Source organism: Diachasmimorpha longicaudata, chromosome 4 (genome assembly GCF_034640455.1).
Source record: "Diachasmimorpha longicaudata isolate KC_UGA_2023 chromosome 4, iyDiaLong2, whole genome shotgun sequence".
In the NCBI taxonomy this organism is placed as follows: Eukaryota; Metazoa; Arthropoda; class Insecta; order Hymenoptera; family Braconidae; genus Diachasmimorpha; species Diachasmimorpha longicaudata.
In genome coordinates this window covers 7,225,540-7,247,969 of record NC_087228.1, presented here as the reverse complement: position 1 = coordinate 7,247,969, position 22,430 = coordinate 7,225,540, and the positions used below count along the sequence as shown (strand labels likewise).

At 37.7% G+C, this 22,430-nt stretch overlaps 6 protein-coding genes across 18 annotated transcripts; 1 reads left to right on the top strand and 5 right to left on the bottom strand.

Moving 5' to 3' along the window:
• Positions 1–92: 92 nt before the first annotated feature.
• LOC135161192 (tRNA (guanine-N(7)-)-methyltransferase) lies at positions 93–2,197 on the bottom strand. Its single transcript, XM_064118556.1, has 7 exons — positions 1,934–2,197; positions 1,503–1,642; positions 1,108–1,292; positions 818–931; positions 643–744; positions 299–427; positions 93–197 (listed from the first exon to the last, which is right to left on the bottom strand). The coding sequence occupies exons 1-7, from the start codon at positions 2,023–2,025 to the stop codon at positions 189–191; spliced, it is 771 nt and encodes a 256-aa protein (XP_063974626.1). The 5' UTR covers positions 2,026–2,197; the 3' UTR covers positions 93–188.
• A 310-nt stretch (positions 2,198–2,507) lies between these two features.
• Positions 2,508–8,518, bottom strand: LOC135161188 (E3 ubiquitin-protein ligase MARCHF8-like). 11 transcript variants are annotated; one of them, XM_064118548.1, is made up of 9 exons: positions 7,536–8,518; positions 6,270–6,432; positions 5,820–6,176; positions 5,390–5,498; positions 4,917–4,948; positions 4,765–4,856; positions 4,392–4,572; positions 3,679–3,944; positions 2,508–3,425 (listed from the first exon to the last, which is right to left on the bottom strand). In XM_064118548.1, exons 4-9 carry the CDS (start codon positions 5,436–5,438, stop codon positions 3,164–3,166), a joined length of 882 nt encoding a protein of 293 aa, XP_063974618.1. In that variant the 5' UTR covers positions 5,439–5,498; positions 5,820–6,176; positions 6,270–6,432; positions 7,536–8,518; the 3' UTR covers positions 2,508–3,163. The 11 variants fall into 11 exon arrangements, with proteins under 11 accessions (XP_063974618.1, XP_063974609.1, XP_063974608.1 ...); XM_064118539.1 differs by lacking the exon at positions 5,390–5,498 and having other exon boundaries at positions 5,969–6,012; positions 6,075–6,176; XM_064118538.1 differs by lacking the exon at positions 5,390–5,498 and having other exon boundaries at positions 5,969–6,012; positions 6,075–6,432.
• A 155-nt stretch (positions 8,519–8,673) lies between these two features.
• Positions 8,674–10,462, bottom strand: LOC135161194 (E3 ubiquitin-protein ligase RNF4-like). Its single transcript, XM_064118558.1, has 3 exons — positions 10,194–10,462; positions 9,804–10,093; positions 8,674–9,321 (listed from the first exon to the last, which is right to left on the bottom strand). The coding sequence occupies exons 2-3, from the start codon at positions 10,052–10,054 to the stop codon at positions 8,979–8,981; spliced, it is 594 nt and encodes a 197-aa protein (XP_063974628.1). The 5' UTR covers positions 10,055–10,093; positions 10,194–10,462; the 3' UTR covers positions 8,674–8,978.
• A 391-nt stretch (positions 10,463–10,853) lies between these two features.
• Positions 10,854–12,311, bottom strand: LOC135161196 (protein dpy-30 homolog). Its single transcript, XM_064118560.1, has 3 exons — positions 12,171–12,311; positions 11,968–12,038; positions 10,854–11,410 (listed from the first exon to the last, which is right to left on the bottom strand). The coding sequence occupies exons 1-3, from the start codon at positions 12,184–12,186 to the stop codon at positions 11,168–11,170; spliced, it is 330 nt and encodes a 109-aa protein (XP_063974630.1). The 5' UTR covers positions 12,187–12,311; the 3' UTR covers positions 10,854–11,167.
• Positions 12,312–12,395: 84 nt separating this feature from the next.
• On the top strand, positions 12,396–14,765 carry LOC135161182 (E3 ubiquitin-protein ligase parkin). 2 transcript variants are annotated; one of them, XM_064118529.1, is made up of 4 exons: positions 12,396–12,535; positions 12,647–12,723; positions 13,006–13,210; positions 13,436–14,765. In XM_064118529.1, the coding sequence occupies exons 1-4, from the start codon at positions 12,466–12,468 to the stop codon at positions 14,476–14,478; spliced, it is 1,395 nt and encodes a 464-aa protein (XP_063974599.1). In that variant the 5' UTR covers positions 12,396–12,465; the 3' UTR covers positions 14,479–14,765. The 2 variants fall into 2 exon arrangements, with proteins under 2 accessions (XP_063974599.1, XP_063974598.1); XM_064118528.1 differs by having other exon boundaries at positions 12,466–12,723.
• A 2,681-nt stretch (positions 14,766–17,446) lies between these two features.
• On the bottom strand, positions 17,447–22,274 carry LOC135161177 (T-box transcription factor T). Of its 2 annotated transcripts, XM_064118522.1 has the most exons (7): positions 22,124–22,274; positions 21,720–22,045; positions 20,804–20,899; positions 20,490–20,733; positions 19,861–20,014; positions 19,598–19,786; positions 17,447–18,897 (listed from the first exon to the last, which is right to left on the bottom strand). In XM_064118522.1, exons 2-7 carry the CDS (start codon positions 21,929–21,931, stop codon positions 18,134–18,136), a joined length of 1,659 nt encoding a protein of 552 aa, XP_063974592.1. In that variant the 5' UTR covers positions 21,932–22,045; positions 22,124–22,274; the 3' UTR covers positions 17,447–18,133. The 2 variants fall into 2 exon arrangements, with proteins under 2 accessions (XP_063974592.1, XP_063974591.1); XM_064118521.1 differs by having other exon boundaries at positions 21,720–22,274.
• Between the last annotated feature and the right edge of the window lie 156 nt (positions 22,275–22,430).

Genomic DNA, 22,430 nt, shown 5'->3' with positions numbered 1-22,430 from the left:
TTTAAAATGTTTTGTCATTTACTCTGCAGTTGGTAGAGTGGTAGTCTATGCATGAAAAGTGGAAAACGTGAGAAAATAATCACAGCCGAATAATTAAACGATATAAACTTTTATTCCATTCTTCCATATCCTGATATGGAAATTATGAATTCGTAAAAAAGATAGACTGGAAGGATGACCACGGCAAATCAGTAGTCCTGCAAAGAGCATGCCCATTAGTTTTCTGAGTTATATACAATTTGGAAATGTAATGACGATCATTTATACGAGTTTAAAGTAGAACTGATGGAAGTCTCACCTTTCTTTCCGCCTTGTGAGGATCCTCAATTCGTCGAAAGACAGCGAGAAATTTGTCACCGTTGTTTCTGGTGACTTTCTGTCCCTCTTCAGTACTTTCGTACAGTTTTGGTACAATAGGATCTGCATTCTGTAGATTCAATATAAGATGAAGAATTAATACCCTTTGAAAAATAACTTTCAATGAACTTCTTTGTGTCTAAGTTCGTCTAGTGAATGTTTCAAGGTGGATCTCAATGAATCCCGTAAAACTGTCTAGAGTTAGCCTCTTTTATATTGACTCGAATCCCTCCTTATTTTCAATCTATTTCCAACTGCTTGTGAAATAACCGCAAATATACTCACAGCCTCCTCATCAGAAATCCTCTCGAATAAAGGGTGTTCAACAAAATGGTGGACCATCCATTCATGAAGATCTTTAACGTCTGTCACTGTATAAACTAGTGCCTGTAACATAACAATGTTTATATTACTTTTTAAAATTTCAACTTCAGTTAGATATTACTGAAACCGTACTGACTTGTTCAGCTAATACGTAGGCATACTCAGCAAGCAGGGTTTTATTGATGATGCGCCATTTGTGTTTCGCTTTCTTGAAGTGGGGGTCCGGATACAGGAAGAATATTTTCTTCAGCTATATTGGAGCAGATCGATTATGAATGATTTATAAGTACCCATGTCTTCATTTTTTAATTCACTGTAGCAAACACTGCAATATTTTCACTCCATTTTTACTTTCTACCCATTCGTAGAAATCTCAAAGGAAAACTGAACTGTAAGCATAGCTAGATATAGTATTTTTCGACGTACCTGTCCTTTTCTAAAGTAATTAGGCAAATACTTCATAGCATTCGTCCTCAAACAAGCGATGTTGTTATACTCTCCAGGATATTGTGATCTCAGGGCGGCAATACGATCCATCACGTAGTCAGAAACCTTTAATCTAATTTCCATTCCCAATATCAGGGTTTTGGGGAACATTTGGGATAACGTCACTGTCGTAAAAAAGAGTTAATGGTTATTGAAGAGAATCCAAGCGAAAATAAGTTATAAAATGAGTTATTTCAGGATATCTGGTGCCAGAAGTTTATTGTAAAAATTGCAAAGATTTAATCCCACAAATTTTTGTAGAAATAATGAAAATAAAATCCATTTCATTTTGATCAAAGAATTCATCTTGATGAAGAATAAATCACAAATATTACCGAGTAATCCACCGTAGCCACATCCGATGTCAGCAAACTCCACTTGTTTTGGTAAAACATCTGTGTTTTCATCATTTTCTTGGTCACTTATGTTGAGTGGATATAATGCGCTCCAGTCGGCCAATTCGGGCTTAATTGGGCTGTAACAATATCAAAATTTTGTAATATGTTCTTTAAAAATTAAATAATGACTGTCAGTCTTAATTTATCAATAATAGTCCACCCAATTTAGGAATGAAGGGGAACCAAATCCCATTTGAAAGTCAACACTATTTTTTCGACACAAGAAAAAGCATTTTTGGTCTTCAGCACTTCGAAATTGACGGACTGAAGATTAAAAATTGCTTGCACAAGATTATTACGTTAAATAGCAGACACAATTCCCATGTTTATATAATTTTTACAATGGAAACTAAAAAATGTGTACTTACTAATCGATGCAATGATCTGCAATGGGGTTCGCGTGGGCTCTTTGTCGGTAATATTTTTTTTGTGGCAACGCCAGTGACTTTGCATCAGCCATAATGATATGATTCCTCTCCGCGTGAATGAACTGATGAAAAACAATCTGTATTTCGTGTTTATTTATTAACTCCAGTTGTAATATTTGTTGACATGCGTGAAGACGAGAATAACCACAACATAACCTCAAAATTACTGAAAGCGAGCCAATGGCAAACTGACGATTATGAAGGTGGCTGACCTGAACCAACGTGGGAGCATCCCCACCACCAGAAATTTCATGAATATTTCTAACGAATGCAGAGATCTGTGAAATGGGGTCACTATGAAAATGGTTTTGTGTTTGAGAAGATCTATTCGTAGCTATTTAAATAAAATAGAAAATATGATCCTGCATTCAGCTCGTTTTTCCTTTATCCACCGGAATCATCGAAGTTACAGCAGACGTAGTCAGGGTTCCTGTAACTCATGTCCTCTGTTTCGTTGTTTAAATGTTGATGTGAGGGATTTTCTTCAAATGTTTTACATCACAATACAATTACATGGAATTTTCTTTCCATATCAGTTTATTGAACTTAATAAAAATCTTAACTATCCATTACTTCATTACGACCTATCATTTAACTTCTAATGTAATTCAATTGTACACAAAAATATTCATTCATCCACGAATCCCTTAGGATTCATAACAATCAGCGCATTATGAGCTCCACATTTAAACCTATTCGATTTATAATTCGACAAAACCATTGAAAAGCAAACGGATAGTTTGAATGTGGTAAAGTTTATTCAATAACATCACAGATATAATAATTATGTACATAATTGTCTGATGGGGAAGAGTACGAAACGTGATTCGTATATATAAACCAACGAAATCACATTCCACTTATTACCCCTCTGCATCTTATTTTATGCCTTTGTCAATTTTATAATCACTGAAGTACTAAGTGTCGAGTAAAAGTGCTTCGAAAGGAGAGTGCTAGACACAAACCTTCAGTTACATCTTTGGAAGCAAATAACTCCATTGAAATTTGTTCTTTTTCACGTTTCTGTCGACTCACTTTGTCTTATTGTAACATCATTCGCACATTAGTGAAATATCAGTTCTGTTTCTTTTGTTTACATTATGACTTGCATGTATGTCTTGTTCATGAAACGATAATCAATGAAAGCCAACTGATAGATACGATTTTTCTTTACAAATTATCCTCCGATGATGATAATTTATCGAAAACGTACAGCTTTAGCTGGGCATCGTGCTTTTGCGCTGGGGTAGTTGATTCTGGCTTGACTGACTCTGATGCACATGATGGATCCAGGGATCGTGGTAACAGAGTGCGATTCAGCTCAGGCATTGAGGCAGTGGGATCTTTCAATGGTAGTGTCACGTCACGAAGGGAATCTGTGGGAGATGGGGGAAGCACCACTTTCTCAGGTGCATTCTGGATGAATATGACTCTGCAATAATGAGACAATTGGATAATGGGATTTTTACGCATGAGTTTCAATAGCCGAGTTGAGAAATTGCCTGCCATTACTACGTATTTGAGTACATGAAGAGTGTTCATAAATGCAAACATTGGGGACGTTTATTTGACGAAACGCAGACACGAGAGTCCATTGGATTGTTAGATTATTAAATAAAATGGCCACTATCGGGACGTGGTACAGCCGTTCCTTAAATGTGTTCCATAATTAATTGAACAATTACCTGTTGAAAGCACGCCATCTCCTGCAGAGTTCAATATACGCTTTGCATTGAATATACATGAATACAAGACCACCAGTAGATCCAATTACGACGACAATCAATTTTGTCCAAAATGGCCAATCGACAAATCCCTTTCGCGCCTCTTCAACCGATCGTTCAACGAGAACATAGAGTGACCAGGCTACACACAGTGCAGCAACAGCATGGAATGCAACGGCGCACCACAATTTGCGTATTTCAGGTGCCGACATTTCGAGCTTCTCCCACTGTAAACACACGATTTTTGAAGATAAAATAAGACATGAGGAAATATCGTATATTGTATTATTTATAGGAGATGTGGGGGCACAACGAACCATGAAGATAAAATAGATCAACTAATTTTCCAAAACTCATCCAATAAATAAGGAGGGGAACTGTTGACGCTAGGGAAGGGGAGAAAAGCTTTCTCTGGTAGAATAGTAGTCTCCAGAATACTCCACCTATTCTTTGTCCTACGCACACACATCATTTATTGCGATGTCTGTCGAATTTAGTGTTCGTTATGATTTTACTTTACGCACTCGATATTCGCTTTACGCACACTGTTGAACTTTATATCTCCAGGAAGAGAAATATATAGTTTGCGTTCACCAAAGTTCCAAGAGTCAACTTGATAGGTATCACGAATAGATAAATATTTTACATTATGAAAAAGTACTGAAAATACCAACCTCGGAAAACGGCTTTGTCTTGGCATGCATTATGAATGTGAATTTACATAATTCACAAGCCCGTGTATCCGATGCTTTTATCCACTGCTGAAGACAGGCCTGGTGTACATACCGTAGACTTCCACTGCAGTAACACGGGGCAAGCAGAGGAGCCCCAATTTCTCCCTCACAATGGCATATCCTGATATTAAACATATCGATTGTTTATGAAACAAAAATGCTTCGAAATGTCAAATGCCAGTATTGTTTACCGAAAAATATAGATCAAAACAAGACACATGACCGCCAACATGTTTCGAATTGGGAAAAAATATCTACCATTAATCTTTATCAATGAATATTTTCAACTGATGCGTAAATTCTTTTTACTCACCGGCAAATGTCATGATTGCTAGATGACAATGTGCTGACGGAAGAATGACAGTGGTTGGGTATAACAGTGACAACCGTTGCATATGCAGATTCCTGAGAAATTGAAATAATTATCAGTCACTTAATTGGTTGAGAAATTATCGATTGACTTACTTGTAGACATAAATATTCAAGCACAATTTTTCCTGTTTGGAGACACTTGACATTAGAAATTATTTCAAACGAGGGTGGGGAAGGGCATGAGTGATATCGGCAATGTGACATTCAGACCTCGAATTGATCACTCGAACGGATTCGATCAACCACGAGAAACAATTTTTAAAAGAGAAAAATAGTCCTTATCTTGTATTGCGTAGCGTTTTTTTTTCATAATAAAGTATTCCCATATTCCTGAATTATCATTGAATACATTGAATATAATTTTCATCGATCATGGAAAATTCGGTATTTTACTTCATTGAATCTAATAAAATTTATTTTCGAATAAATTTGATCAATTCATTTGATAAAATGTTAGGAGAATAGTATTTTCCGGAGTTGATGAGGTGAGATTTTTTTACTTGTGTGACGTTGGTACTACAGACGTCCCCTTCACGATCAACAGAACGTCCAGTTGACTAACCTACCTAGACAGTAGTTGGACGTCTCATATACATCACTCCAACGTGGCGACATTCATGGCACGACATTCAGAAGGGAAAAACTAGTTTTAAGAGCCTGTCAATGAACTACTGCCTATGGACAAGTTAAAAAACCTCTGCAGTTGATTATCGGGGATGAAAATTATGCAGTAAAACCTGTTAATACAAATGATTGATTTGTGCATTTGTGAAATGCATCCTGTACAACTCGGTGGTCACCTGAGATATGTTTATTTATCTCTCACGTTTTTCAGCAATATCTCCAGATCTAAGGCAGATAATGGAATTTTTGTAATGACATTTGTTGCAGTGCTCCATATGCTCCACAAAAAAGTTAAAACAAAAATTTTGCTATCTTCCTTAGGTTCGTTTTTAAAACCCGGTCAATAGTCAGTAGTGAATTATCTCCTTTTACCTCTTCTCTACTGAATTATCATCTCACATATCCACGTGGAGTTATTTTTGCAATACTTGGCTTGAACCAATGTGGATCACGTTGGAATTTATTTTGAGAATGATATGCGTTTACGTTGAACATTGAAAGCATCATTCTTCAGAACTTACGGTAGTGGTTTTCTCTGATAGATATCTTGTCGTGAATCATCCAACTGATAACATGAATACTTCGAGCTTAATAGGAAAGACAGAATTAAATGAATTGTTATCTCACCCTTGGCGACCAGTCCGGCAGGGTTTCACCTGCAGTCGGACTTGTATTATTGGAAGGACTGAGTGATTGTGGTGGCTGCCAATCAGGCGGATTAACATTAATCTGATGAACAGGCATCACTTTGTAGTCATAGGAAAACATTTAAAAAAAAAATCCTTAAAATGGATTTTATTATATAAATCACTAGTCACTGACTTGTTGATAACTCATTTTCGTTAGTTTCTCAGGTCTCCATTAACTCTATGTTCAACTAAAATACCAACAAAAATGAGGGAGGAACAGATAAAATCATGGCGGAGACGTAAATCGAAAGGAACAATCTCTTCGTCAGCTCGTGACACAACTCGCCCATGAAATCCTGAAATGATGAAGAAAATATTATAGATTTTTCGTTGGTTGCCGAGGGGCTATTAATGAGTTAAATCACTGAGTCACTCTGAATTGAAATCACCTCATTCTGATAATTACAATACTTCAATTTGAATTAGAAGTCATTCGAATTCAAATATTCTAAGATATCACGTGAAATCCATTTCAAATCACGTGAAATCAACAATCATTGTGTCATGATATTTGACAACGAATGACCCCTTGTGCTTTGCACTTTGACCAGCAAATTTACTTTCACTGTGTTGAATTGTCTGAGTTTGTGGGACAATGAAATTTCAACAAATGATTTAATCTTGGCACGACAGGGGTTAATAAGTACTCTGTTCGGTCATCAAGTTTTGGTCGACTTGGACTCACAAATTGACAGTAAAATTATCAAACTAACCAATGACAGATGGTTTGCCAATGACGGAGGTTAAAGAGAATTCTCCCCAGTGGACATATTGTCATCACTAATGCCACCAGGCTGGAACGCATTTGGTGTCTAATCTAAATATCTTCGATGACAAGTGAAATAGAAAGGGAAATCGAAATGCCAACTTGTAATGCACAAAAGCCCCCCATGGCCAGTCCCATTTAGTTGATGTCAATAAACTGAAATTAGTCTCATTGTTCTGATAACATCTCAACGTCCACATACGTCACACACGACAACACACTGAACGTCCGACCGTTAGCCACAAGTAAAAATAATTTGATGTTCTACCTTCCTTGTTGTTACTTTCGTAAAATGAAAAAAATTACTTTCACTGTGTGGAATTATACAAGTTCGTGAGACAATGGAAATAAAAAAAGGTAATCTAATCTTGATATGACAGAGACAAATAATTACTCATTTCGATTAACAAATTTTGACTGACCTAAAGAGACAATTGACAGCAAAATTATCAAACTGACCGAAGAGAAATTGTTGGCCAATGATGAAGGTTAAAGAAAATTCTCTTCAGTGGACATATTGTCATCACTAATGGCACTAGGCCTGAACGCATTTGGACGGTAATATAAATATCTCCGATGGTAAACGAAATTTAATGGGAAAATTAAATATGGGTTAGGATTTTCTATATTTACCTCGAGTTATTCCAGACACCATCCACGTCTCTTTTTCAGTTTTTGTTTGGGTGTATTTTTTTTTTCATAGCCTCATATGCACAAGAATGAGGATTTCAACTCAACACTAGACCAGCCATACGAAAACGAATACGATGCATATTTTAGAATCGATATTTTTATTAGAGTTATTTAATATATTTCTTCTCAATCACATTTTGACACATGAAAATTCTCAATAACACGAACTCTTTGCATTTTATGGCTTGCCGTTTTTAATCGATTAGTGGACTCAATTTACAACCCAATTCCACAATTTGCACGTCTCTTCCGATCCATTCATACCGTCATTTATTATTCGTTTAAGAGGGTACATGAGTAAACTGACGTCTTCGTGGGAATAATAAAAGAGTAATGTTCACAATATACTGGCGTTCCTACTCACAAACAGATATGCCCTTATTACTTTATTTTTTTCCTTTCTTTCGTATTAAATTTTTTTCCATCTTGACGCCGAGGTGTTATTTCATTCCTCTGATGCACAATCGTCAAAAATATTATTTTACGCCGATACCTGAAGTTAGCTACGCAACGAAGTTGAGACTGAAATGAATGAACAATCGCATCTCGAAAGCTTTAGTTCATGGTCCCGTGAATTTCGGCAGGTTTTCAATAATGGCGGCGGCAATCTCAAACTTCAATAACAATTATGAATGCAAATATTGAAATATCGTTTGCTAAACTGTGTGAAAAGGGAATATTGAACAATCGAGCATTAAAAAAATCAATCTTGACTGGTTGCTACTTGAAAAAGATATTCTCCACAAAAAACGAAATTATGCAATGTTTGAAATGTTCTGTATAAATTATTATTTATTCCAACTACTCCAACGAATGATAGTATCAACGAACTTACAAGTGATTAAAGAGTGATTGCTGATCAGGAATATGAGTATTTCCATGTCTTTAATAAAGTTGGGCAAAATGGAACGTCTTTAATCGTTAATAACTCGGGATTGGTAGAGCGAAATTCAGCGATTTTTTTTTTCAATTCTCAAACGCTTTTTGAACTTTAAAATGAAATCAAAATCCACTTTTCTGCACGTTTCCTGAATTATTATCGACAGTTCTCCTCACCCCTTGAAAATACTTCGCGTGATTGAGTTCAAGGCATGTATTATTATTATCATTATTATTATTATGATTATATCAAATGATCACTATATGATTTATGGATTGACAATAAAGAAATACAATTTACTATAGATGAATATTTCTCAATAATAAAGATAAACCTAAATGTTTAATGTTTAATCAACAAAGGAAAAGCCAATTGTCGTTCAATAATCAACTACATGTTTGAAAAATGTCTATGCATCTAGCTTCTACAATAGTATGATTAATAAAAATAAAAGTTATCCTGGTAGCAGAAAATATGTATATAAACCAAAAAATTTACAAAAATTAAAAATAAATGCGGTGGCAGGTTTTTCGAGTGATTGAGCCTTTACACTTGGGGCACTTCTTCTGACTGCCGAGAGTGGCAATGAGACATTCCTCACAAAATATGTGACCGCATTTCGTTGACATAGGCTTACGAGATGCTCTTAGATCTTCAAAACAGACTGGACAGGTGAGAACTGTTGGTGAACCATCAACTGAATCATTAATCTGGGGTATGAGTTTATTGTCATCGTCGATTGAGCTCTCTACGTCAATGACTGAGCCATTTTCTAAAGCAGCCGCTGTAGATGTGGCTGGAGATCTCCTTTTGGGCCTGCCAACACGTCGTGGTACTGATGTCCCTCTGAGATGACATGATAATAAAAAGTAAATTTTGTTCATTAGTTACGACAGAAAAAATGGAAGGCCCCGGTATCCCCTGGACCTCGTGGTAAGCAGTCTTAGGATCTTTCAAGAGTTCAGTTCAGCATGATGAACTGATTGAGTTTGTGGCAATGATGGGACATTATTTTTCATTATTAATTCATGACTAATTCAGCACAGAACTACTCATCACAACAGTTGATCCTTAAGAACTTCGATTAATTAATATGATGATTCCTTCAATCTCATAGTTCTAACTGTAAGTTATGTGTATTTAGATATGCTATAATACTGCCCTTGTCATAAAATATTAGAGTATTTGCAAAATTGAGGGTGACGGGCCTGATGTATGTTCTTTTTTCACCGATTGGACTCAAATGATTCTAGAACACCAAATCGTCCACATTTCATAGTCCTCAAGCGAGGTTCATACGACTTGATTTTCGATCAATTTTCAATTACCTAGTAGGTGATGTTTCTGCAGAGTCAATAATGATAGTGTCCATCAGTCGAATGCTCACTCCGACTCGTGAAACTTGTGAATTGCTATCAGTCACTTCATCGCAATTTTGCTCATCTGGTTGATGAGCTCTCCCGCGAGTGTGCCTTGTTGATTGCATTGGAGAATCAGCTGTCAGATCGATATAATGAACTGGCTCGGGGGACGGTGGTTCCGTATGATTGCGACGTCGTCTCTTGGGTATAGTTGACATAATTGTGAATTTACGTAGCGCGTACTCCGACTTTCGAAGCTTTAATAAATAGCAGGTTATGTTATCCATTAATAATATCATTCTGAGGAATTGCTCAATGGAGTTGGCCAAGTCGTGCAATATTTTTCATCAAACTTACAGGTAACGGTTAACCAAATGAGTCGTGTGTTAGTCCGATTAGATCCGTCAATTACTCCAAAAGACCAGAGGCCGAGGAATTTCTTCAAAATGCAAGTTTTGTTCTCACTGTCACTAGAAAAACTTAAATGTTGGGGAGGAATGAGAAAATATTTAATTTAAAAAATAGAATGGTTTTGTTTTACGTTCAGATGTTCGCAAAATAAAGCGTGTTGTTTGCGTTGACTTACGGAGCGTACTCCAAAAAATAAACTACAATGGGGATCAAACCTTGGAATTGAGTGACCTATGGTGAGAGTTAGTACTGGTATGCGGGATGGATGGCGCCATGGTTGATTGTCGGTAAATATTGTCGGAGAGATCTGCAATGTCTTGTAAAAGGATACGACTCTTTGGGGGTATCCTATTGAAGAGTTTACAAGGCATAAATGAAATTCGACGCAGTTTGGAGTCAATATAATCGCCATATGTTCATATTTAAGACGAGCAATTTGTCTTTCGATCTTCGCAATCTACTAGCTATCATTTTCCAATGAAAACGATTCACCTTCTATTCCAACAATAAATCGAACTCTGAATTGAATTAATTGAATCCTCCAAAGAAATGCAAATGCAAATTTATCCTTAACTCCCATCAAGCACAACTGATAAGTAAAGATAATTTCTCACTAACCATTTATATTTATTTCCAATCAGAAAATTATTCAGTAAGTACAAAGTCAGAAATGTGTTCTCATAAAAATTACAAAAAAATTAAATGTCTGCATAGCTGTTTTCATTTATTCTTGATGAGTGAAGAAATCGAGTTATTTGTTTAGTCAATAATTAAGGGATCAGTACATCGAAAATCTTAGTAATAGAAAACAATCAGAATTTTTCATGATGATAGTGTGAAATGAAGAAAGTATTGCATCGTTCGAAATTAATCCATTCCATTCATGGTGGTCCAAAGAATTATTCAGAGCAGGCCAATACTTATTGGCTAACTGGTGGAGATCCACCGTTGTCATACTGATTTTTGTTTTTTAATAGATAGGCTGCTAAAAAACTAATTGGATCTGCTGGTCGTTCTTTAGCGAGACTCGACAATGCTTGCAGCAATATAGGGACTACAGTTTGGTCCAGGTACTGTCTAGTCGGTAATGACTGGATCTCAACCCTAGATTTCTTTGAAGGTACGCCGGAGGCATCAGATTCTTTTTCCATTCCAATGTTTTTCTGTAATGAAATTAAGGAAAGATAATCGATCAAAACATCTCTTAAATTGCCCAAAAAAGTAATTCTGAAGTGAAGTGTTATTTAGAGGAAAATTACTAAATGAACTTGGGTTTTCCCATAAGATCATAATTTTTCTCCAATATCGTGTCAAAAATCTAATTCATTTCGTAATTTTTCGACAAAAAAAATGAAAAATTAATATTTTTCATAACCCAATTTCCATTTTTCATAATGAAAAAATGTACAAATTGACAATAATTTATATAACTGCTAATGTTCACACCGAATTGATCTAAGAAAAGTCTCTCCAATTTCCCAAAAATCTGGAAAATTATTTCTGTGGTAAAAAAACTGATCAATCAGTGGATGTCATCACCAGACTTGAACTAATTAAATTTGCCCTGGAAATACCTTGACAGGGTCTAAGTGAAAAATCAATCAACCGATTGATGCAGAAAAGGCCTGAATAATTATTGTAAAATTCGGCCCGTTTAATACTCTTATTATATCGTTTTAATCACTCATTGATGTCTGATTTTGAGGTTAACTCGACTTACGTGCGCTCCATCACAGGCATTAGCAGCGGGCTGACTTGGCGCCGGTTCGATTCTCTCTTCCGTGGCATTTTCTGAGAAAACAATTCTCTAACATTATTAACACTTAATTTCCCAAGTTGAATTGACATGAGATGTAATTAAACAGTCGATAATGAATGGAATTTTCTCTCAAATTCGACAAGATTATGGACCGTTGTACTTACCACTGCCGGACGCCATCGTGTAAACAAATGCAAACAAATATCGTTGTTAATGACGGCTTGGAACAAGTGACCACCAGCAAGTGCACAAACCACCACTAAATTACTGTGATTATTGTCCTCGGGGTTGGTGGCGCGCTAATGAAAATAAAGAGCTTTTCCACAACTTTTTTTATTTCAAAAATGCCATTGTCCACGAGTAACGTCCACCCAATGCTCTGATTCTAGGTTAATTATGAGTAAAATGTTCTTTCTCGTTGTTGGTGTCCGTCCAAGTTGACAGTGTGAAGGACAAATAATGAATCAGCTGATTGAGCTCATCAGGAGTGCCATTGCAACTATGCTTCAGTTACTTTGGTTCGGTAAACGTAAGATATCGAATACTCTGAGTATTTATATCAAAACCAACACTGGCAATACGTTGTCAGTGGACTTAGATCCAAAATGGGACATAAAGAATGTAAAGGAAGTCGTTGCAGAGAGAATGGGGCTTGCACCAGAGGATATCAAAATTATATTCGCTGGGAAGGAGCTTCATAACTCGACTATTATCGAGGTATTTATGTATTTGATGGTTTTTAACGGATACTGTACTAACCAAAAAATCGTGGTTAGGAAGACCATCTTTTTGTTTTTGAATAGAAGCTTTGTAATTATTCAAAGTTAAATTTTCTTTTTTTTGGATCACGATAGTTACATTCTACCTAAAATGTCTAAGTGACGTCCCGTGGATGTCACGCAAATGTGGAGGCAGTTATTATATGGAATTGGACATCTCGTTCGTCTCATTTAGTGACCATCCAGGGATTTAGATTTTTTATTATGGATTTCTCTGCAGGAATGCGATTTGGGACAGCAGAGCATTCTTCATGCAGTGAAAACACCTCCAAGAAGGCTCAAATCTACTCTGAATAAACAGCGGATCAGTGAATCTCTCACTGAATCGTCGGAGGTGAATGAGAGTGGAAGTAAGCCTCTGAATGAAACTTTGACGGATTTACCTTTGGATGAAGGGGAAAAGGCTGACATTATCGAGTCGTCAGGTCAATAGCAAGGCAGAAAAATAATTTATGTCAAATGATCATATATTCGTTGTCATTCGCACACGACCCCCTTTTCCTTCGTCATCGTCCCCTGGAACCGCTCCAAATGCATTTTAAAAAATCCACACTCAAAGTCCTGTTGCATTTCCTGTAACTTCTTCATGATTTGCATCTTCAAAAATCTTCAACTCAATCGATAATTCCGACCTTTTTTCGAATATCCAGATCGCCGAGGCAAGCGGGCCCACTTCTACGTATATTGCGCGGCTCCTTGCAAATCCATCGAGCCGGGAAAACTCCGAGTCCGCTGTTCGTCCTGCAGCTCGGGAGCAGTGACCGTGGACAGAGACCCGCAGTCCTGGACAGACGTGCTGCTTCCAAACCGCATCACAGTTCATTGTGAGAACGACAGCTGTCACCTCTCATACTCTTCCTCATCGCCGTCAGACTCCCAGGTTCCCTACGCCCATTTCTTTTTCAAATGTGGAAATCATCCCAGTAGAGGAGAAACTGACGAAGCTATTCCTCTGTACCACATCCGCCCAAACTTGAGGAAAGTTCCCTGTCTGGCTTGTACAGAAACAGCTGATGTTGTCCTTGTGTTTCCGTGTGAGGCAGCTCACGTCACGTGTCTCGAATGTTTCAAGGACTACTGTAACGTCAAATTGGGAGAGCGTCAGTTTGAATTCGATGGATCCAATGGATACTACACACTTCCCTGTCCTGCGGGCTGTGCGAACTCTTATATAAGAGAAGTTCATCACTTTCGTCTGCTGGAGCAGCATAAGTATGAGCAGTATCAACGGTTTGGGGCTGAGGAGTATGTTCTTCGGTCTGGGGGACTGTTGTGCCCCCAGCCAGACTGCGGAATGGGAATTATTCCACCGGAGCTGACTAGTGATATGGATGAAGAGACATGTAGGAAGATTCAGTGTGTTGGGGGCTGTGGGTATGTCTTCTGCAGGAGATGCTTGAATGGTTATCATTTGGGGGATTGTGGGCAGGTGGAGCGATCTCTGTTGAGTAGTCAGGGACGTGGAGGCTATTCTGTTGATCCTGACAGAGCCAAGGATGCCAAATGGGATGAGGCTAGCAAAACGGTCATTCGGAAATCTACCAAACCTTGCCCCAAGTGTAGAACGCCCACCGAGAGGGATGGTGGGTGCATGCACATGGTTTGCACAAGGGCAGGATGCGGCTTCCAGTGGTGTTGGGTCTGCCAAACACCGTGGACTAGGGAGTGTATGGGAAATCATTGGTTTGGCTGATTTAATTTATTGCGAAGTTTTATTGCTTTTCATTGTTTCTTATGGCGAAATAAGACAGTTATCAGCTTATGAAATATTTTTTTTTCTTCACGAACATGCGTTTCAGAGTCCTGACACAGTAGCAAAGTCCTATAATTTTCATGCAAATACCCTATTCTGCTGAGAGAAAAAAAATTGTTATTATTTGGTAAAAATCAGGTTGGAAGCTTGTGGAGACTTCCCAAGAATTTATTTATTGTAAATTATTGTTTACATTTTATAAATAAAGAATGAGATGTATATATTCACGTATAATGCAGATTCTTTTTAAAAATGTCCTATCGATTTTATACAGTCGCGATCAATCTAATGAAGTCGATGACCTGAACGAATCATGTTTTTCAGGTGAAATTAATGATATGTCGTTGGGACTTCGTTATGATGGACGCTATCTTAAAAGAGTTAAAGAGAATTTTCATCAAAAACAGCCATCTGGTGGCCTTGATAAATGACGTAGTTGCTGCTCATTAACAAAAAAATAATCATTTTACATTTTATTTTCAAGGCGTCATGAAGTTGATAGCTCAGGTTTGATTCTTTTTCAGCAAGTAAAATAAATTACACATGATTAATTTGAGATAGCGAAAATCGAAAAGAACTACCTCTAACTGTTTGCACAATGTTTATTTAAGATCTGGCAATTGTGGAGAATCTTAATCTGTCCAATATTTATTCAGGTGCAAGAAGAACGAAATTTTTGACATTTTTTCTAAACAATCCACATCAATGAGACCAAATCATTGGAAGTAATTGAACGTTAAACAAAGAATGAAGCCACATGGCTACGGTTTGATTACTTTTTCGTTGATTTTGGAACTAAATTATCTCCCATGATAAAAATGTATCGTTCTTGTATACCCCGAAATTCCAGCACTAGAACCACATTTTTCCTCTCCTTAAAACCTCACTGCCATTAAAAGCAATATCTTAATCCAACATCATTTCAACTTTTTCCTCAATAAACAACCCTCATTTAGAAGAGTTTCCTGCGTCGAGTCCCACTCAAGACCCTTCCTGATCCTCAGACCCAAATGTCCACTCTCTACCCTCACTCCGATCCTCTAATAGTTGTCTCGTGGTCATCCCTCAAATTCTCCCAAGAATATTTTGTAGACTTCACTTTTCCAATCACCTTTGGACACGACTGGGTGTCTCCATAAGTTGTACTCCCAGACAAGGAAATAAAGTTCTTTTATTTTTGTGGATTATTAAAAACGAGTACGTTTGCGCTGGTATCCAACATCGTCAGTGATATAATTACGCGTTAATTTTTGGAAAACGAGCAATCTGTGAGGTATCTGGTTGCAGACTTTGCGAAAAAGTTTATAAAATCTGGGGCTATTCTATATATTCTCCAAATTTTGTGATAGATCTAATGGAAATATAGAAAGTTTACCTGTCTACTTATCTGTGTGGAGGTGGCTTAATTACCTACGTGTCCCTCATGGATCGCTCCATGGCTACTCGATGTTTAGTCGATTAGGCATCGATTGACCGCTATTTGATTGATAGTCGATCCTCAGTCGATCAATTCAGCAGAGATTGACTAGTACTTGACGAGATGCACTAGGATTCGGTCTCTCGCGAACGATAGAAACTCAGGTAAGTACAGAAAATCTCTGTCGGTACAGTCCATAAGACAAAGGTTTGCCTCATTCCTCATGAATTAATCCGAACTCGCAAATAACTGGGATATCGGTCATGGAGAGACTGATAAGAAAATTAGAATGCTACATAAATAATTCCCCAAAACGTCTCACCTTTTCGCAGATCTTGAACAAATGTTGACAATCTCATTCAAATCGAGGGAACGCCGATATAAAATCCAGGTGTGATAATACTTACCTCATTCGAAATTCTCAATTTACGTGAGCAGTTGGTCTGTACAACTTCATTTACGATGAAACTTCTCACAGCTGCGCTGCTGGTGATCGCCCTAGTGCTTTGCTTCGCTGCAGAAGGTAAGTCTCCACTTCATTCATAAATCAACTGATAATCATAATCAATTTCATTCTTTTATGGGCATTCTAACGTTCAGCAGAATATTGTAAATTATGATACACAGATTCAAAATGCAGACAGTCTATTATCTGTCCAACTGCGATGCCATTTGTTATTCATTATTATTAACCATTTTGCCATTTCTGTCTACTTTATTCGGGTTTTTACATATCGCACCCGCGCAGCAAATTATTCGATTGAAAACTCAATCTCAAAAGTGAAAAGAACTTCTTTCTAAGCTTACAAAACCTTGAAATCTACGAAATATTAAATATAATTGAATAATAATTGAATTGACTAATTAGTTTAATTTTAATTTCATTAAATTTTTTAATTACGAATTTCTTTCAAACTGTCATAGCCTCGTTTGGGAGCAGGATACTTTAATATTACCACCGAGAATTTTTAGTCTTTAATTATAAAGAAAATTTTATCTCAATTTTGCTCTATTAATTATTAAGCTACAACAAAATGATGAAATCAATGACTTTTTGTTTAGCTCACAGTTGCGCGACTCATATAGATTGCCTAGCGTTACTTCGCTGTTTCGTGGGACCGTCAAGATGCATCAACCACGAATGTCGGTGTGCCAGCGGAGGTGAATGGGGGAATTATTAACCCCTTCATGCTTATCATTGTTATCCTGCTGTCGTTTGAATAAAAAAAAGTAAAAAATCATTTGTACGTATTAGTAATGTATATTCAAGTAATTGCATAAAATTACCCCCAACCCCTTGTTCCGCGTTCGCCGGAGGACGAGGGAAAGCTTCACCTGGAGGGAAGAACTTCGCGAAGTATAAATGAATTCTTGAAGGCGAACCGAACGTTCCATTTTTTCTTGAGATTCTTTTTTGAAATTACTGTTTAATTGAGCAGCGTAAATAAAGTAAAAAAAACATTGCAATTTTTCAGTGGTAGGACTCTATCATTAATCAGACGGTCTTATTGGTTCTCTTGTAAAATAGTGTATTATTTATCTACTAGAATAATCACTCACTTCCAATATAAGTATTTACAGTGGAATGAAATAAAAAACTAGGACTGCAATGAGTTTATCAATGCATCTGGATATTCACAATTAAATTAAACAATTTCTTCGTAATCTGGACGGAGTTTCTATTACAGCTAATAATAATCTAATTATTATAAACATTAACAGAACGTTCTATTTTTTTTCATAATACATGTCACTTAAACTTCTAAAGTTTGGAAAGTTCCCGAGGCAAAGAAGTCAAGAACAGAAAATTAAATAAATGTTATCTATTGATTTCCTGTTTCATTCCTACCACTTCACTCCCGACTTTCCCACATAAATCGATTCTTAATCGACTTCGAATTAGTTCCACTCAAATTCAATTGAGCCTTCGTTATAATGAACTGGTAATCGGTTCTCATATGAGTCGATTAAAAGTCGATTCTAAAATATTTTCAGCTCGAATAAGCTCTCACTCGGTTTCGAATTAACTCAACTGTAGTTCGATTGATTCACCCCTTCGTTATCATATTCGATCATCGATCGAGTGACAATCGACTAAGTGTAATCACTCGATTCCCCTATCAACAGTCAATAGAATCTGAATCGAGGGGTCGGACAGAATAATCGATGAGACCCACATCAGAGAGCAGTATTTTGGGTGACTGTCGGTGGGGTCAGTGGGGCCCAACCCCCTTGAGTATCAGTGGATGCCGAATTTCTCTGATGACTCGATAATCGATGATCGATAACGCTGCTCCCATATCTCCTCTCATCGTCTCCCGTTTCGCTCTCCTGATTGCGATTTGGCTCCTGATATCCAATGGAGTGATGACTTTTCGTAGGATCATAGTCGCCTGACGGCGACGCTGTACCCTGGGACTGCAGCTGGAGCAGATGACCTTGATGATTCTGATGTTCCCCCGGATCTGTTGTCTGGTGGTAACTTTGAGGATATTCATTGCTGGGGGCGATGGGGCTCTGATTGACGTCGGTCTCCGTTGATTGGAGAACGGAAAGTGCTGGAGTACGTGAGTATGAGGGGATCTGGTGGTGCAGATGGAGATTGAGATTCAAGTATGACTGCTGTTGTTGAACTTGATCTGAGACCGATGGGGGATGCAGCCAAGTGGAGGTTTCTACGATGTGTGGATGATCGTGGGGTGAGGTGTTGCAGGAAGGGGCTGAGGGAATATAGAAGGTGCATGTCGTTGGGGTTGAGGCGGAGGGTCTGCTCAGGGAATAGGAGTGACCTGACGGGGAAGAGGTGGGGGAGGGAAGGGGTGAGGAAGGCCACTCTTGGGGTAGGGGGTTCATTGATAGGGGTTCAGGACTCCGTGACCAGCCGGTTGTGACGTAGGCCGAGTGGAGAAGTGGCACTGAACTGTAGGGATCTACATTTTCATCTGGAATAAATCAGCATAATATTATGTGTTGGATGGGGGGGGGGGGTAGATCGATCGAGGGGTTATTCGATGTCAAATGCCATGACGCATTGATTGATAATTTCAAGTGATTTATTTGAATAGTTATTTCGAATGAGTTGAAGGGGTTGAAACCCCTGTCGATCCCATAATTTCAAATGATTTGATATTTTTCATTGAAATTATCAGAATTAAATCGAATATTGGAATTATTTTTGAGGATCGGAAAATTCCAAGGGTTGAGGAGGAGCAATCGGTGGAGTTCGGGTAATAGTGAGGACATGATGGGATCAACAGAAGGATTTTATTTTTCTTTTCAAATTTAATTGTTGAGTCTGATGGAAAAATCGAATTTCGAAGGTCCGTGGCTCGAAGCGAGGCATTGCCGACAGTTGGCCGAGGGTAGGATTGATTGGCCAACAGTGGGCCGAGTCTCGATCCCTTGCATTGCTCGGTTAAATCGCGAAGGATCTATTAATATATTCCTTCAAATTTTTCATTTCGTATCTGTTTATTTGTTCAAAGTATTGGTACTTGGAATTTTGTTTTTTATGATAAGAAAAAAATAATTTTAATAATTTCAACGAGTACCTTCTTCGCAGAAACTCTCAAGGGTAACAAAATAAATGATTATATAGTGGTGTTACGTGGGTCTTATATATAGTTAACAATATGTATTTACCTTCTTGATGGTATTTATGTCTGACGGGATATGGTGCGGTTCTACATGAACTTTTATGGCTTCCGGAGGATATTGTGCACGTACTCGTGAGATCACTGGATGGATTTGAGACCTGAGACGAAGCGACGGATATGGAAGGGGCGTAGTCATAGGCCATTGCTGGTTGAGGCAAAAACCAGGCACTTGTATCTAGTTATGAATGCAAAAATAAAAATTCCAGAGGAATTTGTTTACGTAATTGTGAGCTTCAATTGGTGACTTACATTGGGGGTAAGTTTGCTGATCGGAGGGACGCTCTTTGGCGTCGAGAAAGGCCTTTGCGAAGGGGTTGTATTTGATCTTCAGGCCGGTTACTTCTTCATTCTGATACGCAGTCACTGCGATAAATTGAGTCTCGGGAAATCTATATGTGAGTACCTGAATTTTTATGAGAGGCTTAATGATTCCAGAGAAGAATGATAATCGATCATAACGTATTTACATTCTGAATTAAATATACCATTAGCATCGAGGATGGGATTCAGCGCGAAATTTTTAATTATTTTCTTATACCGGATTTTCTGTTTTGAAACATTTGAATTTAACCGAGTTTCATCCCGAGGCAAAAGCCCTTGATTTTCGATAAAATCTATGATAACAACTGATACTATCGCTTAAGGGGAGTCTTCCAGAGGGGGTCAATCACCAAATTTATTTTTCAAAATACAGAAAAAAGAAATTTTAATTTTTATGAAGTCCAACTTTTGAGATTAAGTTATGAGCTTCACATGTTGGGACTTGAACTTTTAATTTAAAAAATCTAAAAATTAGGTTGACTGTAATGAGAGACAGTCGGTTTAGTCACGTGATCCGCGCGGAAAACAGCCCCTAATGAAATAATTTGAAAACTCACAGTGCGTTGCTCCTCCGCCCCCACGCGGACGAGATGGACTCTCGGTTCATATTTGTGGAGCGAGTTTAACATAATCTGGCCATTTCCATTCGATTTATTGGTCAATTTGACTTTTGCAAAAGATACTGCTTCCTTCATCCAATGCGCCCCAAAGTTGGGGCTCTCCGGGTGAATGTAGATCGGATTAGGGGGCGCAACCTCGGCTTTACCACCTGGTACCCACTCCCCATTCACGTATTTCCACCTGATAGATTGAAAATAAATAACTTGGTATTATTTAACGAAATATGTCCCATTTATCATTTATCATTCACCTGTGAGGATCAATTTGTACGAACTCCAAGAGAAGAGTATACATCGCGGAAGGTTCTAGTCCTCGCGCCACAACCTTCACAACAGGAAACATCCTCCTGGAACATTCAGACCACGTCAGAAGTGATTCATTTCCGTGACGTCTCTTTCGACCAATTAAATCATAAATTGAGATGAATCAACTCGGCACATGATTTTATAGATCGTTGGGAGTGTAATAAATACTGATTTATTTTGATGGGTAGTTTTTGGAGGTGTGAAAGGAACCGAAAAAGGACGTCTTGAAGGGTCATCACAGCAATCGCTCATCACAATTAATACTTAATTATGAATTTTCAAACACACAAATTAGAATTTAAATTTGTTAATATATGCACAAGGTAAATGAGGACTCGAAATAAAATCATCGCATCCTAAATGTAAATTATAAAGAATGTTAACAATATAATATATTTTTTTTGAATAAAAGTGGGTTTTAGAATTATTTTGCATAGTAAAAACTGCCCGGAACAGTTTTAATGAGAAATTACTAATAAAATTGGACTAATTGTCAACCCTTCGCATCATTCACTTCATTCAATTGATTGTGACCCTATAAAACCAGTGAAATATTAAAAAAAACCGCAATGTATCAATTTTCAAATAAAATTGATGTTGGCATGTTAACATTATTTTATAAAAATTAATTTTTGCGCACCGATCAGCAAAACAACTAATCATTTTGCCGCAGGTTATTTCAGTGAGAAGTTATTATCGTACCAAGTTATTTAAGGACAAATCGTTTTCGCCACGAGTTCCATTTATTCACTTGTTGTATTTATTTATTGACCTTAAAAATATTTAGACTGACTTTGAATTTTCCAACGTAACTGTCCCCCCAAGTCACCCATAATTTCCCAACTCGATCACCCAACTGACCTTCCATTCTTCGTGACAATCATCTCATTAGTGATGCTCTGAAATCTGGTCCACAATTCGCGATCCTCAAGAGAAAGAGACAGGGGTTGTCCACTCAACTGTCTCCTCTCCCTGTCAATCCCCTCATCTTCTCCATTTCTGTGATCAGAGTCACAGCAACCGGTTGATCTCGCAGCATCAAGATCCAACGCTGTCGAGGCATTTGATTGCATCCTTCCTCGTTCCCTCGTCAACGACCAATCGCAAAATTCCTATTCCGTTCTTTTTAGTTTTTTTTCTTCTTCTCTCAAACCACACAGATCACCGTTACTCCTTGATGACGTTTCCTGATGAATTTATCAATTAGAAATGATTTAATCGTCCACCTGACTTTGTGGGGATGACTTTGGCGCGTTGATACTAACACTTGGCTAAACAAAGTAATTACGCGCCTTCAACTGTCTGGTTTATTCCGAATGGTGCCAAGTTATTACAGTGAGAATGTAAAAAAAAAGAGATGTACGTTGGAGATAGATGAGATAGGCGAGGTGAGGATGAACGATTGTAGCACTTGGGCGCGATATTTCACACTAGACTACGAAACAATTCCACTCGACTGGAAGAGAATCAGAAGATGAGCCAACTTGGCTTGAGAAGTTGGACGCCCACTGTTACACCGGTCTACAGGTGATAATTAGGACCTATTAGGATTAGTTAGGTGGTGCAGGTATG

Coding starts and splice junctions, on each gene's coding strand:
- LOC135161192 (XM_064118556.1), bottom strand. CDS start 2,025: ATGGCTGATGCAAAGTCACTGGCGTTGCCACAAAAAAAATATTACCGA. Junction 745..817: donor CCTACGTATTAGCTGAACAA/GTCAGTACGGTT, acceptor GTTATGTTACAG/GCACTAGTTTATACAGTGAC. Junction 428..642: donor GGATTTCTGATGAGGAGGCT/GTGAGTATATTT, acceptor TTGAATCTACAG/AATGCAGATCCTATTGTACC.
- LOC135161188 (XM_064118538.1), bottom strand. CDS start 6,172: ATGTTAATCCGCCTGATTGGCAGCCACCACAATCACTCAGTCCTTCCA. Junction 4,857..4,916: donor TTGAATATTTATGTCTACAA/GTAAGTCAATCG, acceptor TCAATTTCTCAG/GAATCTGCATATGCAACGGT. Junction 3,426..3,678: donor AGATGGCGTGCTTTCAACAG/GTAATTGTTCAA, acceptor TCATTATTGCAG/AGTCATATTCATCCAGAATG.
- LOC135161194 (XM_064118558.1), bottom strand. CDS start 10,054: ATGTCAACTATACCCAAGAGACGACGTCGCAATCATACGGAACCACCG. Junction 9,322..9,803: donor GCAGAAACATCACCTACTAG/GTAATTGAAAAT, acceptor ATGTCATCTCAG/AGGGACATCAGTACCACGAC.
- LOC135161196 (XM_064118560.1), bottom strand. Junction 11,411..11,967: donor ATGCCTGTGATGGAGCGCAC/GTAAGTCGAGTT, acceptor ATTTCATTACAG/AAAAACATTGGAATGGAAAA.
- LOC135161182 (XM_064118528.1), top strand. CDS start 12,466: ATGAATCAGCTGATTGAGCTCATCAGGAGTGCCATTGCAACTATGCTT. Junction 12,724..13,005: donor ATAACTCGACTATTATCGAG/GTATTTATGTAT, acceptor ATTTCTCTGCAG/GAATGCGATTTGGGACAGCA. Junction 13,211..13,435: donor TGACATTATCGAGTCGTCAG/GTCAATAGCAAG, acceptor TCGAATATCCAG/ATCGCCGAGGCAAGCGGGCC.
- LOC135161177 (XM_064118521.1), bottom strand. CDS start 21,931: ATGCAATCAAATGCCTCGACAGCGTTGGATCTTGATGCTGCGAGATCA. Junction 20,734..20,803: donor GTACAAATTGATCCTCACAG/GTGAATGATAAA, acceptor TCAATCTATCAG/GTGGAAATACGTGAATGGGG. Junction 19,787..19,860: donor TCAGCAAACTTACCCCCAAT/GTAAGTCACCAA, acceptor ATTCATAACTAG/ATACAAGTGCCTGGTTTTTG.